The sequence below is a fragment of the Xenopus laevis genome, chromosome 7L (genome assembly GCF_017654675.1).
Source record: "Xenopus laevis strain J_2021 chromosome 7L, Xenopus_laevis_v10.1, whole genome shotgun sequence".
NCBI lineage: Eukaryota > Metazoa > Chordata > Amphibia > Anura > Pipidae > Xenopus > Xenopus laevis.
Genome location: NC_054383.1, coordinates 23,121,224 through 23,138,481, shown reverse-complemented (window position 1 = coordinate 23,138,481; position 17,258 = coordinate 23,121,224). Strand labels below are relative to the sequence as shown.

The following is a 17,258-nucleotide window of genomic DNA, read 5'->3' as shown; positions in this document are numbered from 1 at the left end:
TGTCCCACGATTTGTATTAATCTCCCGAAAAAGCAGCATGTGTCTCTGCCCTTATCTGTCCGCCAGGAAATAAGGGAGAAGACACACAGAGCTACTAGTAGCAGCTACTTGTCACGGCTACAAAATAGGCAATAATGATAATTGATATTACGAAGGTACTACGTGTGTTTTAGCAGAGGCAATTCTCAGTATTGTCTATGTCAGGGTATTTATTTGTCATTGTGTAGCCACAACAATGTAGCTGCTTCTAGTGGACTCTGTGTGTCTTCACTCTAAAGGTGGCCATAGATGCAAAGATCCGCTCGTTTGGCAACATCGCCAAACGAGCGGATCTTTCCCCGATATGCCATTAATAAACATGGCTATATCGGGTGTAATCTGATTGTTCGGCCGTATGGCCGAACGTTCCGATTACAATGTGCCCTGTGCTCTGGCGGGATCGGTCGGGTCAAAATTGAACCTGACCGATCGACCAAATTAACGATCTCCGCCGGACGAAAGATGTCGGCACACGCCACACACGATCTGAAAATATTACGAATCCTCAATTCGTACGATAGGATCTGTGTGTCTATGGCTACCTTAAGGGTCAGGCCACACGAGCAGATTCGGGGAGATTAGTCGCCCCAGCGACAAATCTCCTCTTCTTCGGGGCGACTAATCTCCCCGAATCTGCTTGTGTGGCCAGACCCTAAGCCATAGGAATTTAAAGGAACAGTACCACCAAAAAATAAAACAGTTTTAAAGTCTAAAAAAAAAGCCGCAGGTTACATAATAGATAACAGATAAGCTATGTTAAATCCAATTGTATTCTATAGAGCTTATCTGTTATGGGCTATGAAAAACTGTGCCTTTTCTCAACTCTGAATGGCTGCCCCCATGAAGAGCTTGCAATGACCTGCTTCCCCTCACAGCTAGGGTTGCCACCTGGCCGGTAAAAAACCTGCCATGGCCGGTATTACAAATTTACCGGCAATGCAGTTGCCGGTAATTTGTAATACCCTTTAAAAAAAGCCCTTGGCTGCGCCCAATTCGCCGGTAATCTTTTTCAGTAAAGGTGACAATCCCAATCACACCAGACTGCACTCCACTTGCACCCAACCCTCTCCCCCCCGGCACCCAACCGGCTACTACATACCCAACCCACTTTCACAGCCCCACTGCTCATCTCTTTCGCCTTCGCAGCTCCGTGTTTGCCGGCACTAGGGGATTCAAACAACTGTCAAAAACTCCTGGCCAGTCCTCAGTTCAGTGAGCTGCCATAAATCCAGGCCTGCCCTCATTGCTACACAGCAGCTTATTTATATAAACTACATTAGTTTTTCTGAAGCAAACACATTTTATACCAGTGCGGAGCAACAGTACATTATAATCTAATAACTTTAAAACACTTCCATTTTTTTGGTGTTACTGTTCACAGCTATCAGCAGTCGCAACTAAGCGTTTCATGACCTGTTTCTATTCACGTTAACGTAGCTTACTAACAGTTTTTGGGTTCCAATCATTTTTCACTTTCTGTTCTGACAGCAAAGCTGTGCAACTTGGTTCCATCATGGCCCGGGGCAAGGGAATTTGTTTTCTTTTTTTCTGTTTTGTTATGTCTTGAGCCCATACGTTGAAGTTCTTTTTTACTTTTTGCCACCTGCATAATCATTTGCACCACTAATGTGTAACAGTCACGATCCGACATATGCAGGGCCACAAGTGATTGCAGATGGAGCACCACTCTTCAAACCAAAAGGAAACGGCTGGGCAGTTTTCTCTTGCAGAATTCAATTAAGAAACAGGATTGGATTAATTGTTGAGTCAGTAGGGTTGGAGCATACACTGATCTACTAGGGATCAATATGTTCTCCATGTGCCTGCATCAAAAATCATAAAGGCAGGTTAAAAGGAATACAGGTATGGGACCTGTTATCCAGAATGCTCGGGACCTAGGTTTTCTGGATAATGAATCTTTCTGTAATTTGGATCGCCATACCTTAAGTCTACTAAAATATTATTTAAACATTAATCAAATCCAGTAGGATTGTTTCGCCTCCCTTAAGGATTATTTATAACCTTGCTAGGATCAAGTACAGGCATGGAACCTGGTATCCAGAATGTTTGGGACCTGGGGGTTTTCAGGAAAAGGGGTCTTTCCATAATTTGGATCATCATAATTTAAGTCTAATAAAAATCATTTAAACATAAATTATACCCAACCCAACAGGATTGTTCTGCCTCCAATTAGGAAAATCTTTGTTAAAATCAACTACAATGTTTTATAATTATATAGAAAAAGGATATTTAAAAAAAAAAGTGACTAATTCAATGGAAGATGGCTGTCCTGTAATTCAGATCTTTCTGGATATAGAAACATAACCAATCCCATACCTATACAAGGTACTGTTTTATAATTACAGAGCAAAAGGATATCATTTTAAAAATGAAAATTATTTGAGTCTATGGATGACAGCCTTTCCGTAATTTAGAGCTTTCCGATAACGTGTTTCATGATAACGGATCTCATATCTGAAGATGAATAAATTAAAGTGTTTACATATGAAATGAAGGCCCCACTAGAATTGCGAGCGAGTCTTACAAACTGGTCATTTATACGTGAACTTTCAGACATATGCTTTATAGTCAGTCATTTTCCATCAACTATAAAGGGCATTTTAACATATTGCTGCTGAAAGGCAACCTCAAATGCTTTGGCTTTTCATAAAAGGGGTCAAAATATTCTTTTGAGTCTTTTTTTTTCTTTTTCTTTGCTAGCGGATGTGTGGGATTACTCAGGCCTGGAACAATGATTCATTTCTGAAGGCCTGGGTGTCAGTCTGGGAAAGACAGAATGGAAGGAAGTGCTTTGCTGTGTTACACGCGAATGTATTCTGGTTTACAGTAGCATGCCAAAGATAAGGCAAGGTAGGGTTACTTTTAGATTGAAAGCTCTTTTGGTCAAGGCCCGCCTCGCCTTTTTTGTATTGATTACTGGTCCCTATGTATTTAATCCTGTATGTTCTTTGTATAAACCCATTTCTCGTATAAATATGTTGGCGCTCTTCAGAATACATGTTATTAATAGTGATAGTAATACTGTTCGGTGAGTTGCTTGCATGGAGTGTATTGCTGCTCATAAAGTATACGACTCCCAACCAGGAGCGATCCTGGCCCCTCTAACGCCCCCCCCCCCCCCGGTGTGCTCACCTTTTTGAACCGGGGGGTTCTGGAGGAACGTCATTTCGTTTCTACTATGTACTTTAATTACTGTATGTGGCTGAAATGACAATAAAATCCACTTGACTTGAGGGGGGTCCTCAATGTCGACATAGGGATTCCAGGGGGTTTCCAGGATGCTAGCACAGAGCAATTGCGTTCTCTGTGCTAGAAGAGCAGGCTACAGGACTGATTATTAAATTTTGATTCTAGTTGCACTGGTTTCTGTGCTGCCATGTAGTAATTATTTGTATTAATTACTAATCAGCCTTATATAGTGACATTTCTATTCTATGTGTACTGTATATTGTGAGTGGGTCCCTAAGCTCAGTAAGTGACAGCAGCACAGAGCATGTGCAGTGAATCAGCAGAAAAGAAGATGGGGAGCTACTGGGGCATCTTTGGAGACACAGATCTTTACTGCTAAAGGGCTGTGGTTGCCTTGGGCTGGTACAGAAGCCCAAAACATATTGTACAACATTTCTAGCCTTCTCCTTTAGTTTAACTTTCTTTGTCCTTTAAAGTTACCAGGATAGGCATTTTTGCTGCTCCTGATAACCAATGGGGCGCTGCCACCTGAGGCGAGTTTCTCAACTCACAGCGCCCCTGCTCCCAAATTCCTTTCTTAAAAAACAATCATAAATCATATTTGCCAGGAGGGTTGATCCGGAATAAAAAAAAATAAGGTATAGTATCACATTTGTGTACACTCAGGGGGTAATTTGCAAATGCCCCAGAGGCAAGTACATGAGCACGGGGTAAGGACATAGCGCCTGAGCACCCCGCCCCCATACTCCTTAACTTGTACATCTATCTGCATTGTGTGCATTTCATGTTTTTTCCCACTCTTTCCCCTTTCTTATCTTTGTATATACTCACCCCTTTCTTATCTTTGTATATACTCACCCCTTTATTATTTTTGTATATACTGACCCCTTTCTTATCTTTGTATATACGCACCCCCTTTCTTTGTATACTCAGTTTCTTGTGTCTTTAAGAGGGCGTGCACCCACCCATATGTATTAGGGCAGCACCTTACCATATATACCAATGCAAAGTTGGTCTGAGGAATTTACTTCTTTTTCCTTTTAGCTTTACTGATATTAACTGAGTAGCAGTCTTAAGGTGGCCATAGACGTAACAATTACGATCTTTCTTGGAAAAGATCTTTCCAAGAAAGATCGTTCTTTTCAATACACACGTGTAGAGCTGAAGCGTCAGATATACAGGTAGATATACGTTAAGAAACAATAGAATTCCACCTGTATCTGAACGATTCAGCACTAACAATGGCCGATGTTTGGGTCCCTTCAAAGGCACCCGGTCCAGCTCGATCGACGAGACGATATCCAAGTCTTCTGCCGATATCAGTCGGCTCTTTTTCCACCATACACGCACTGAATATCGGACGAAAATTTGTTTCGTACGATATTATCTGTGCGTCTATGGCCACCTTTACACTGCTTATATGAATTTGTAACCTTAGTGCCCTCTGCTGTTTTGTCTGGGCAAAAAGACAGACAGAATGCCAAAAGCTTATAGATGCAGGATGGATGGTATACGCTCCCTTTACCAAAAAGTTGAATTTGTTTTGTTTGAGGGGGTTAAGCACTTGAGTGGCACAGCAGCCAGGTCTCTCATATCTGCATTTTGTTGTCATAAATGCCTTCAGGTCATAATCAGACAGAAGAAAGTCTATGGAGGCATTTTGTTTCAAGAAACTGGTATGGGATCCATTATCTGGAAACCCATTATCCAGAAAGCTCAGAATCACGGAAAGGCCATCTCCCATAGACTCCAATTTAATCAAATAATTCAAATGTTTGAAAATGATTTCCTTTTTTCCTATAATAATAAACAGTAACTTGTACTTGATCCCAACTAAGATATAATTAATCCTTATTGGTGCCAAAACAATTCTATTGGATTCATTTTATATTTAAATGATTTTTTAGTAGACTTTAAGTGTGGAGATCCAAATTATGGAAAGATCCCTTATCCAGAATTCCCAGGTCCTAAGCATTCTGGATAACAGGTCCACTATCTGTACTACAATTTATCAGGAATATTGGGAGAAGAATGTTGAGAGGACTGGGCCTCTGTGTACCTGAAATGGCAGGGCCTATTTTAATTCTCAGTCCGGACCTGATGGCATGCATACCTCCCAACTGTCCCTTTTTCAGAGGGACAGTCCATCTTTTGACAGCTCAACCCGCAGTCCCTCATTTGTACTGGAAAGTCCCTATTTTCTCTGCACTGAACAGCCGTAAAAAGAAACAAAGTTTCTAACTTAATTGGCTTTTAGCAGAGAGCCCACAACAGCTAACAGGTGCAAATAAGATACTTTGTAACAATTTTGAGACACAAAAAAAAGTTTAGATAAGGAGCAATATTTTCAAACTTTCATAACCTGCCAAATTTTGTAAAATGAACATGGTAATTAGGGGGTGTGGCCACAGAAAGGGCGTGGCCAACAACATTTCAAAAAGATTTTTTGTCCCGCATTTTCCATTGATTTTATTGAGATTTTTTCCGATCCAATTTTTTCGCAAGTTGTTTTAATGATCAATAAAGCAAAATGGTGGACGGGAGTTTGGTCAAGCTTTTTCTATTAAAATAAATTAGATAAAATCGGATTTTAGTAAATGAAAAAGCAGTGCTAACAGGGCAGAATCTGAGTTAACTGCCAACAGTGGGCGCTCTATAATAATGGCACCAACAGGCACAGCTATGGGCACAAAGTGAGATCAAAGCTTATATCAGCACTGACTATTGTAAAATGCTCAGATTCTTGCACTGCTCTGAATAACCTGCTTTTGCACTTTCCCCCATGCTGCCTATTGTATAGGTGCAAATCTTTGTGCTCCCAAAACTGAGCCCAACGATTGCTGCTTCATTCTGTATGTGGCACCCCCTGACTTTGCCACCCTGCATTCAGAAAAGGTGGGAGGCATTCCGCACATGGTCCTAGCCGGGTCGGATTTTTAATCCAGGGAAAGGTGTGGATGGCAGTGCTGAAAGGGCCGTCCCAATGGCTTTATGCATGGAGCTCAAAGGGTCACCCGTTATTAACCCTCAACGCTCCTGCATTTGCCCATAGCCCTATATTTCTTGCATTCAGGACGTAATTTAAAAAAATCAAAGCCATTTCCAAAAACAATGGCCATCTTTATATTTCCTAGCCTTTGCAAGGCACGAAACCTCCAAATCTTATAATTAACCAGATTGACCACAGAACTGGCAGACTGAATGCACTAAGTGGATTGCGGATCAATATCACAAAGTGGAAGTGCCATAAATCACCGTCAGCTGTAAATAGTGTGGGTGTCTTAGTGTGTAGAGGAGTGCCGTGCGTGGGAGGAAAAAAGCCAGCTGAGCAGCATATTGCTGTTGAACTACAACTTCAGCCAAATGGCGGGTGTCAGCAACTAACAGCATCCTCTTATGGTTATTAGAGGGTGCTGGGAGTTGTAGCTGATAGACAACTTGTAAACGGCACCCTTGCATTTATCAATGGAATCGCAGGATTGCGTTGCCTGTTAGAAAACACTACCCCCCCAAGGGTAAGTCGAAATTTTGCAGCTTCCTAATTGGACAAATTAGCTTCATGCATAGTCTGAATCACCACAGTCCTCTAGAGTGAAATTCCGTCTCTGTCCATTTATGTCTATGGGCTTTTTAAAGGCTTATTTATCAAAGGGTGAACTTTCACCCTTTGATAAATACGCCTTTAAAAAATCCCATAGAAATGAATGGAGAGAGGCGGAATTTCACTCTAGAGGACTGTGGTGATTCAGACTTTACTCTTTGATAAATATACCCCATAGTTTGAAAAGAGAAGGGTGAAATAAAGCCAAATGTATACAAATACTAATACATGAATCACTCACTGTACAGAGCTAAGGGCTGGTTCACAAGGCATCACATATGCAGGCATTATGAGCATTATACAGCCCAGTTTAGCCAAGCACCAATGTAATTGCTAAACAAGAAATAAAATGGCTAACACTTATATTAGCCTAAGGCTTAACTACCACTCCCAGGCAAAGAGAGATGAAGTTGAACCTCTCCTGTTGCTGCCATTTCCACTGCGTAACAACCAGAGAAACATCCTATGTGCAGCAGTGATTGTGAGTGCAGAAATGTGCTGGGAATAAGGGAGTAAAGAAGTGCATGCAGCAGCAGCAGCAGAAGAAGAAGAAATCAAGGCAGAGGCAAATATAAGGATATGGCATCTTACCTGATTTTCTCTTGGAGGATCCATAATCCCTGAAAAAGAAGCAGCAGCAAATAGACATGGTTAGTGAGAGAGCATTGGAGGGGCAGCCCGAATTAGCCAACACGCCCCACCCCTGTACTGTAGTGTCCTTGCTCCTCTCTGAGAGATACAGACTGAGGATGGATTGACAGCACCACAGCTCAGTCCTCTCCCAGCTGCTGCACCAGCACTCAGGCCCAGGGACCATGTGATCTGATGACAGAACAAACCATCCCTAATTCTACAGGGGAGCTGGGCTCACTTTTACAGCAGGAACCTGTTACTTACACAGGGATGCTGAGGATTCCATTTCCAACATAAAAGGACACAGGTTTTGGTGGCAATTAAACAACAAGACCCCCCTCTCATAAACACACATATTATTGATCTTAAAGCACAGAATCACTGTGCCTACATTTTATGCATCTTTCTGTTTACTTATCTTTCTACCCCTATTTCACTTTCATATTGACTTTACAACCACTCCCTCTCTTTAAATGTGGAATTTAATCTGTCTTCTAGTTACTAGGGCTTCATTTCCATAGCAACCAGACGGCAATTTAAACCACAAACTAAATGGGCCTCCATGGAAAAAAAAAAGTTAAAGGGGTAGTTCCCCTTTAAATTAAGTTTTAGTTATGATGTAGAGAGTGATAGTCTGGGACAATTAACAATTGTTTTTCCTTTTTTTTTTTTTATTACAGGTATCCATTATCCAGAAACCAGTTATCCAGAAAGCTCCAAATTAAGGAAAGGCTGTCTCCTATAGACTCCATTTCATCCAAATAATCCCATTTTTTTAAAAATGATTTCCTCTGTAATAATAAAACAGTAGCTTGTACTTGATCCCAACCAATATATAATTAATCCTTATTGGAAACAAGACCAGCCTATTGGGTTTATTTAATGTTTATATGATTTTCTAGTAGACTTAAGGTATGAAGATCCAAATTACAGAAAGATCCATCATCCGGAAAACCCCAGCATTCTGGATAACAGGTCCCATTTGTGGTTTTCGAGTTATTTAGCATTTTATTCATCAGCTCTCCAATTTGCAATTTCAGCAATCTGGTTGTTAGGATCCAAATTACCTGAGCAACTATGAATTAACTTGAAGAAGAGACTGGAATATGAATAGGAGAGGCCTGATAAGAAAGATGAGTAATAAAAAGTAGAAATAACAATACATTTGGAGCCTTACAGAGTATTTGTTTTTTAGATGGGGTCAGTGACCCCTATTTGAAATCTGGAAACAGTCAGAAGAAGAAGTCAAATAATCAAGGTCGGACTGGGGGGCCCGGGGTCCACTGGGGCTGCTGTTGCAGAGCCCCCCTCTGCCGCGCGTATGCGCATGTGTGTAAGTGCGTGAGCACACTGTGTTGGGCCATTCGCTGCAGGAAAAAGAAGCTCAGGGTGCGGATCTGGGCCAGCGGGGACCACTGAGTTTTTTCCAGGTGTCCCGCCGGCCCATTCCGAACCTGCAAATAATTTAAAAACTATAAAAATTTAGAAAATGAAGGTCAATTAAAAAGTTGCTTAGAATTAGCCATGATAATTAAATGGCATCTGTGCAGCCCTTTCAATTGGATTTTCTAGAAATGCCCTGATTTTCTCTGGTAACTTTATTGTAGGATTCCACATGGCCCCCCAAGAAAAGAAAACATAAGTGTTGAGACGCTTCCCTAATGCAGCGTATAACCCCGGGGCCAGCTTAGTCTATAATTGTGTATTACTTTTAAAATAGGAAACCCTGACTTCCAGTTGAAACATCACAGAGGGGACCCTTTTATTGGATGAACCCCCAAAACGTATATAATTAGATTCTAAAGAGCCGTAAAAGAGCCAAGAAAAACCCTGTAACCTCATTGTATTTATCTCTTGTATTTGTATATGTAATCTGTATATTGAATGTATACACCCAGTTATTGTACAGCGCTGCGGAACATGTGGGCGCTTTAAGAATACATGTTAATAATAAAATACAAAGTTGTGCTTTAGGCAGCAGATGTCGTTAACCACGTTCACTCACAGTGGGTCTTCTGCCTGCCACGGACTCTATAACTGGAAACAACTGGGAGGCTGGAATGTAGCCCCCGGAACGCTGCAGTAATAATAATGGGAAGCATGTGATCAGCCCCTTCCATGTAAGCCCTATTGTATTAAATGCAGAGTTGGGGCTGCTCTGTTCCTGAAAAGAAAAGGCCTTCTCTGGGCCATCCTTTCCCACATCTGCTTCCAATTTTTCTCTATTTATATTCTCTTTTTTTTTTTTTTTCCCTTTGGAATCCTTGTTGTCTTGGTGGTTTATTGACTGGACAATGTCCATAGGAATTCTGCAGGGCTGCCAATGATTTACCCCAAATACCTGTTATCAGTCATATATGGGATGAAAAAACCCAAATAACTTATTTTAATGGGCCACTATGACTTTGAATGTTTATTTGTATTTTTGTAATTGAAATAGAACTGTTTGTGTTTTTATTTTCTTTTAAAGGGGTGGTTCACCTTACGTATGTTACCAATTCTAAGCAACTTTTCAGTTGGTCTTCACTATATATTTTTTCGTTTTTGAATTAATTACTTCTTCTGACTTTCTAGCTTTTAAATCATTTAAAAAACAAATGTTCTGTAAGGCTACACATTTATTGTTATTGCTTCTTTTTATTACTCATCTTTCTATTCAGGCCCTCTCCTATTCCTGTCTCTTATTCAAATCAATGCATGGTTGCTATAGTAATTTGGATCCTAGCAACCAGCTTGCTGAAATTGCAAACTGGAGAGCTGCTGAATAAAAAGCTAAAAAAACTCAAAAAACACATGATAACAATGAAAACCAATTGCAAAATGTCTCAGAATATCACTTATCATACTTACAGGCAGATTTACAAGGGTTGAATCATAAATTCAAATTGAATTTTCGAGTGTCAAAATTCACACATTCAAATTTTAATCCCCCTATTCGAATGTAAATTTGAATGTGAGATTTATCACACCTCTACCATGAAAACAGTCCAAATTCGAATATTTGGTACCTAAAACTAGGGAGGCACCGAATCCACTATTTTGGATTCGGCAAAACCCTCGAATCCTTTGTGAAAGATTCGACTGAACTGAATCCAAACCAGGCACAAGGATTCGGGCAAATTCGGATCCTGCTGAAAATGGCCGAATTCTGGACAAATACCGAATCGAATCCTGGATTCGGTGCACCCCTACCTAAAACCTGCCGAATTCATGTACAAGTCAATGGCAGAGGTCCGTTGGGCCATTTGGAGATGTTAATAGCCTTCCTGACAATTTTTTTTTCAGGAGAAAAACTCGATTCATACGATTCGAATTTTCGGGTCGGAACCATTAGATCAAACATTCTATTTTTTTCTTAAATAACCTCCCAGTCGAATTGTGAGTATATTTGAATTAGAAAAAAATAAACACAAATTCCAAACCTTTGATAATGGGCCTCTAAAAGTTAATTTAAAGGTGAACAACCCCTTCAAGGTTTAAGGCTTTGTGGCTTAACTTGGCCTTGCCTAAACTACCATTCAGACTCTAGTAGCTCTTCCCATAAGCCTACTTTATGTTATAATGTCATTATAGGAATACAAAAAAAGGCAAGGCCCAGCAGTCAGGGACATGAAGACATGGGGGGCATGGTAAGCCGATGACTGAAACTCCAAATCAGTGACAACTCCCTAGATCGTCTCATAGATGATTCAATAGGACACCATAAAGACAATAAAACATCAGCAAACGTATTCCCCTGTACAAAGCAGAGGATTATTAGGGTTAAGTTGCCTTTTAAAGATTTATATACTGGGCAGTAACTAAATAAGTGGTTGAGAATACAAATTCTAACATCGACCCTCCATTTCTCTTTCATCTTAGATGCTGCTATAGGCACAAAATATCATACAGGTATAGGATCAGTTATCCAGAAAGCTCAGAATTTCGGAAAGGCCATATCCCACTAAAATTTTAATTAGATGATTAAAATAGTCAAAGACAATTTCCTTTTTCCCTGTACAGGAATGGGACCTGTTATCCAGAATGCTTGGGACCTGGGATTAACTGGGCATAACAGATCTTTCTATAATTTGGATCTTCATACCTTACGTCTACTAGAAAATCATTTAAACATTAATTAAACACAATAGGCTGGTTTTGCTTTCAATTTGGATTGATTTGGACCAACTACAAGGTACTGTTTTATTATTACAGAATAAAAGGAAATCATTTTTAAAATTTTTGATTATTTACATGAATGAAGTCTATGGGAGATGACCTTTCCGTAATGTATAGCTTTCTGGATAATGGGTTTCCGGATAATGGATCCCATACCTACAATAACAAAACAGTAGCTTGTACTTGATCTCCAAGGTCTAATGAATACTTCTTGATGGCAAAACAATCCTATGGTGTTTATTTAATGTTTAAATGATTTTTTAAAAGACTTAAAGCATGGAGATCCAGATTACAGAAAACCCCCTGGTCTGAAGCACTCTACATAACAGGTCCCATACCTGGACAAATCTTTCTCTAGGTCTAGGTGTAAACAGTGTACATGGTCTAGTAACCCATAGAAACCAATCACACGTAACCAGCAAATGCTATTGGCTGCTATGAGCTGCTAGAATAGGTGCAACCTTGCCAATTTTTATTACACTACCCAGATGCCTTTTGACAACTATTAGCACTTTCTGTGCAAGATTTGGGCTGATAGGAGAAACGAGTAGGAAGCCAATAATAGAATTTATACAGAGCCGGCCTCCTTAAATGCATTAATAACTTCCTATTGCAATTTGATTTTAAGAGCTGATTTGTGGAACTTGGCCATGAACAAGCAATAATAAAAATAAAGGTTTAGTAAGTGATAATTCATCATCTCATGACAATACCGGGGAGGGGGGGGGGTTGAAGATTTAAAAAAGTTCAAATTGGGGATTCCTGGCATTTATTTTAATCTTATTTTAACCACAAATTCCTGAATATCCCATATAACATCAGAGAACACCCCTTCTGACAATATTTGCACATACATTAAAAATATATATATATATTAGTATATAATAATCCTTTATTTGCATAACCCTGCCACATTTACACAGAGCTTTACAGAGATTATCTGACCAGTACATTCCACAGTATTCGTTTCAGGAGTATGCTATTGAAATAATCCCAACTACAACTCCCAGCAAAGGCACAGGTTAAATAGCAGATAACAGATAAGCCCTGTAGTACACCATTGTATTATACAGAACTTATCTGCTATTTTTTATGCAACCTGAGCATTTAGGGTAGTGGCCGAAGGAGAGATTTGTTGCCCACGATGAAAATGCACGACTGAGGCCGACCAATGAGATTTCTGTGCGACCAGGCCCTAATGGACCCCTGCCTGGAACAATTTCCATTAGCCCTTTCTTATTTTCATCATAATTCGAAATAAACCCTCTATACCATTTTGTGCTGTCTCCATTAAAGGGGCTCTTCACCTTTGAAAAATTTTAGCATGCTAGAGAGATTAATATTCAATTTGACAATTTGCAAATTGGTTTTCATGTTTTATTATTTGGGGTTTTTGAGTTATTTAGCTTTTTATTCAGCAGCTCCCAAGTTTGCAATTGCAGCAATCTGGTTTCTAGGCTCCAAATTAACCTAACAACCATGCACTGATTTGAATAAGAGATTGGAATATGAATAGGAGAGGGCCTAAATAGAAAGATGAGTAATAAAAAGTAGCAATAACAATACATGTGTAGCCTTATAGAGAATTTGTTTTTTAGATGGGGTTAGTGACCCCTATTTGAAAGCTGGAAAGAATCAGAAGGCAGAAAATAATTCAAAAACTATAAAAAAAAGAAAAAAAAAGAAGGCCATTTGAAAAGTTGCTTAGAATTAGCCATTCTATAATAACATACAACTACAATACTTTTATAAGGGTGGGCCTTGGATGTCAAATTATCTGCTGGGCCCTAGGAGGCCTAGTCTGACACAGTCCCTATCAAAACAGCCCCATGCTCCATTACCCTTCAGATGGTTTATTTCTAGAAGGCAGAAAAAATTTAGATCTAGCTTAAAAAAGAACGACCAAACATGAAAAATGTTCTATAAGCTAATGAGGCTGGAATGGAATTTAAGGCTTCTTCCCCTTTGAAGCCGGAATAATTTCAGCTGCTATGGGCCCTGATTGGACAACAAGAGATCCATTGATGCGTTACCCTGCGCTCCATGGAAATATGTTATCTGTAATCATTATAGCCATGCTCGTTTGCTAATATCTCTTCCATGCAGGCGAGTGAATGAAAGTGCCATTTGTTCAACATCTGGGACTTTTCTCGGGCAGCCTTTATATAGATGTTTTGACCGGACCAGGCACAGAGATCTGTTGTGGACAGTCAGCAGCCGTGGGTCATGGATATGAAAGCAAGCGGTCACCATATGCTCCCATTACGTAGTGAGGTCATCTAATATAAGGAAATGCTATCTCTCTGTCTGAACCTGTATATTCAGAGTGTGGGCCAGCAGAGAAATGAATCCTAGCACAAAGCTCGGTTTTATTAGCAGGGCACAGGGCTTCCTTTGAACATTCATTTTGTCTTGCAGAACACTGGACTTTTATGAATTCTGGTACCAGCTGCAGTTGAGTGGTTGGCTCCTATTGATACTTGGCCTAGTTCTAAAAACCATGGGGATGTACCCTTAGGGGCCCCTAATCAGAGGTCATAGAAAGGGGCAGCCTAAAGGCCAACTAGGTTGATTTATTGCCCTAGATCAGGTGTCCCCAACCTTTTTTACCCATGAGCCACATTCAAATATTGGGGAGCAACACAAGCATGAAAATGAACCCTGGGGATGCCAAATAAGTGCTATTTGGTAACTCCTATGTGGACAGGCAGCCTAGAGGAGGCTTTATTTGGCAGTAAATCTGGTTTTAACGCAACCAAAACTTGCCTGGAAGTTAAAAAAAAGCACCTGCTTTGAGACAACTTGGAGCAACATCCTAGGGGTTGGTGAGCAGCATGTTAATTGCGAGCCACTGGTTGGGGATCACTGTCCTAGAGATTCACTGAAGCCTGTTGGGATTTAGGGGGAACACCTATTTCCTGAACTAGATATTCTTGGATTTATAGTAGGAACACCTATATAACAGTGTCCTCATTTACTGTCAACTACTTGTAAGTGCACAAAGGGGGAGTTCCAAAAACACATCCTCTCCTTCCTTCACCCTCTCTTGGTTTTTTTTGGAACACGAAGCTGTGGACAGAAGAGATAATGGACTGGCCTCAAGGTTACTAACGGGCCAAAAAGGAAAAAAAAAAGAATGCACACAGAGAATAATAACAATTAAGCAGACTCCCAAAGAAAACTTGGTGAGAGCCAAAAACACACAGGGCTATGTGTCCAAAAGGGCCTCTCCCACTTGAGCAAAAGTGTAACACTCCATGCTACGAGCTGTTAGGAGCAGCTTGGGAGAACTAACAGGGCAGCTAACGGAGTCTGCATTTGGCGACCAATACTTATGAGCTTTGCAATTAGCCTCTTTTGGAAGTTTAGATGTAGTTGTGTTTTAAATTATAGATTTAGGAAATCAATAGTATAGAAAACTCTTTGTTACCCTTGATGATATCAACCTGACCACTAGAGGTTACTCCTTTCTCAGAGTCTAAAGATAGGATTTCACTGTTCCTCATAGAGCAGACGTTCCCATACTTTACTAATGCAAGGTCTACTTTTAATGATGTTGTCCCATTATGATCTACATCCATAAAAGCATTGTTAGAATTCTGTTCCATGGAAAATAATACTTAAATATTATATTGATTTCTGAGAGAATTTATATTGCTATATGTCAACAAACAAATAAATATATGAATAAAAAGCATGAAACAGGAAGGTGATTTAGACAAGCTGTTTGTTGACAATGTCTTAAGATCCACTGATCACCAGCTAAGGGCAGAGACACACGGACAGATTTGGAGAGATTAGTCGCCCGGTGACAAATCTCCTCTTCTTCGGGGCGACTAATCTCCCTGAACTGCCTTCCGGCCAGCTAGAATGAAATTAGGTGGCGGGATGGCACTCGGAGCGCTTCATTTCCAGAAGTCGCCCGAAGTTGCCTCACAAGGAAACTTTGGAAAATACTGCGATCCGATTGCGATTTTCATTTTAGCCGGCGGGAAGGCAGTTCAGGAAGATTAGTCACCCCAAAGAAGAGGAGATTTGTCCCCGGGCGACTAATCTCCCCAAATCTGACCGTGAGCCTCTGCCCTAAAGGTCTACTGGTAGATCCCAATCTAACTTTTTGGACGCCCCTGCCATAGAGCCACCAGTATGGAGCCTCCCACAGATATTTTTAGCTAGACAAGGTTTCAGTAATCATTTTTCTTCACTCTCTCTCTTCTCTTCTTTTTAGAGCTTTCAACATTGAATCCCCCATTAGGCACACATTGGTGTCCACATTTACAAAGCACATTGGGGTGCATTCATAAACACAGGGCAAATTTGCCCATAGAAACCATGCTTACTGCCCAGGTGAAAATTTGCCCAGTGTTCATTAATGAGCCCAATTGTTTTCTTAACGTGATGCCATATTTTGGATGGCCAGGTGAGAATATGGCATTGTGGACACCAGGTATGGTACCTGTAAACCAGAATTCTCAGTACCTGGGATTTTCCGGAAACGGTTCCTTTTGTAATTTGTATCTTCATACCTTAAGAAAATCTTTTAAACATTAAATAACCCCAATAGACTGGTTTTGCTTCCAATAAGGATTCATTATATCTTAGTTTGGATCAAGTATAAGCTACTGTTTTATTATTACAGAGAAAAGGAAAACATTTCTAAAAAAAAATGTATTATTTGGATAAAATGAAGTCTATGGGAGAAGGCCGTCCTGTAATTTGGAACTTTCTGGATAAAAAATAAAATGGATCTCATACCTGTACTACACCCGAATCCAAAACATTTGGTAAATAAAAGAATACGAGCTGTGCTGTTCATCTGAGAGGAGATTCAGACAATTAAATAACAGTGTTCCACAGAAAGAATAAAAGGATAACAGGGATCTGTCAGGGATATTTTTCCACCCCCTTATTACTACTCTGAATGAGGCTCAAATTTCCAGCAAGCCTCTCGGGCATTTTACCTATAAATATTATCCTCTGAGGTTAATGTGGATCTTCCCCTTAATTAGGTAAAAGCTTTTTGTGTCCTTGAATTACCATCCATAATATAGGAGAGGTCTGGATAAGTGACAGGGCAGCCATTATCATAAGTCATTAACAGGCAGCACTCTTAACCCCCTCAGGACTGCTGACTGTGTATTATATATATATATATATATATATATATATATATATATATATATATATATATATATATATATACACATACATACATACACATACATACATACATATACATACATACATATACATACATATACATATACATATATATATATATATATATATATATATATATATACACTTTGAGAAAGGCCTTGGGTAGGCCGAAACGTCAGTCCTGTGTAACTAATAAATTATTTATTTTTCTCTATAAGACCTGTGAGTGCGGATCTTTCTACAGTTGTTGGAGATATTTTGTTGTTTCTGCACCTCTTGGGACTATAGCGCACTATGGTAGGAATGGGATCCGTTATCCGGAAAGCTTATAGTTATGGAATGGCTGTCTCCCTTAGACTCCATTATAATAAAATAATCCAAATCTTTAAAAATTATTTCCTTTTCCCCTGTAATAAAGCAGTACCTTGTACTTGATTCAAACTAAGATGTAATTAAT

The 17,258-nt window shown here is 39.8% G+C and overlaps 1 protein-coding gene across 7 annotated transcripts in view; it reads right to left on the bottom strand.

Annotated features, from left to right (window-relative positions):
• sh3pxd2a.L (SH3 and PX domains 2A L homeolog) overlaps positions 1-17,258 on the bottom strand; it is a 197,480-nt gene that overhangs the window by 74,302 nt on the left and 105,920 nt on the right. For 6 of the 7 annotated variants that reach the window (XM_041568665.1, XM_041568666.1, XM_041568667.1 and 3 more), the window contains one exon: positions 7,442-7,470. In XM_041568665.1, the coding sequence (XP_041424599.1) occupies positions 7,442-7,470 (29 nt within the window). Of the gene's footprint in view, positions 1-7,441; positions 7,515-17,258 lie in introns of those variants that run through there. The other variant, XM_041568668.1, reaches the window with a different exon arrangement.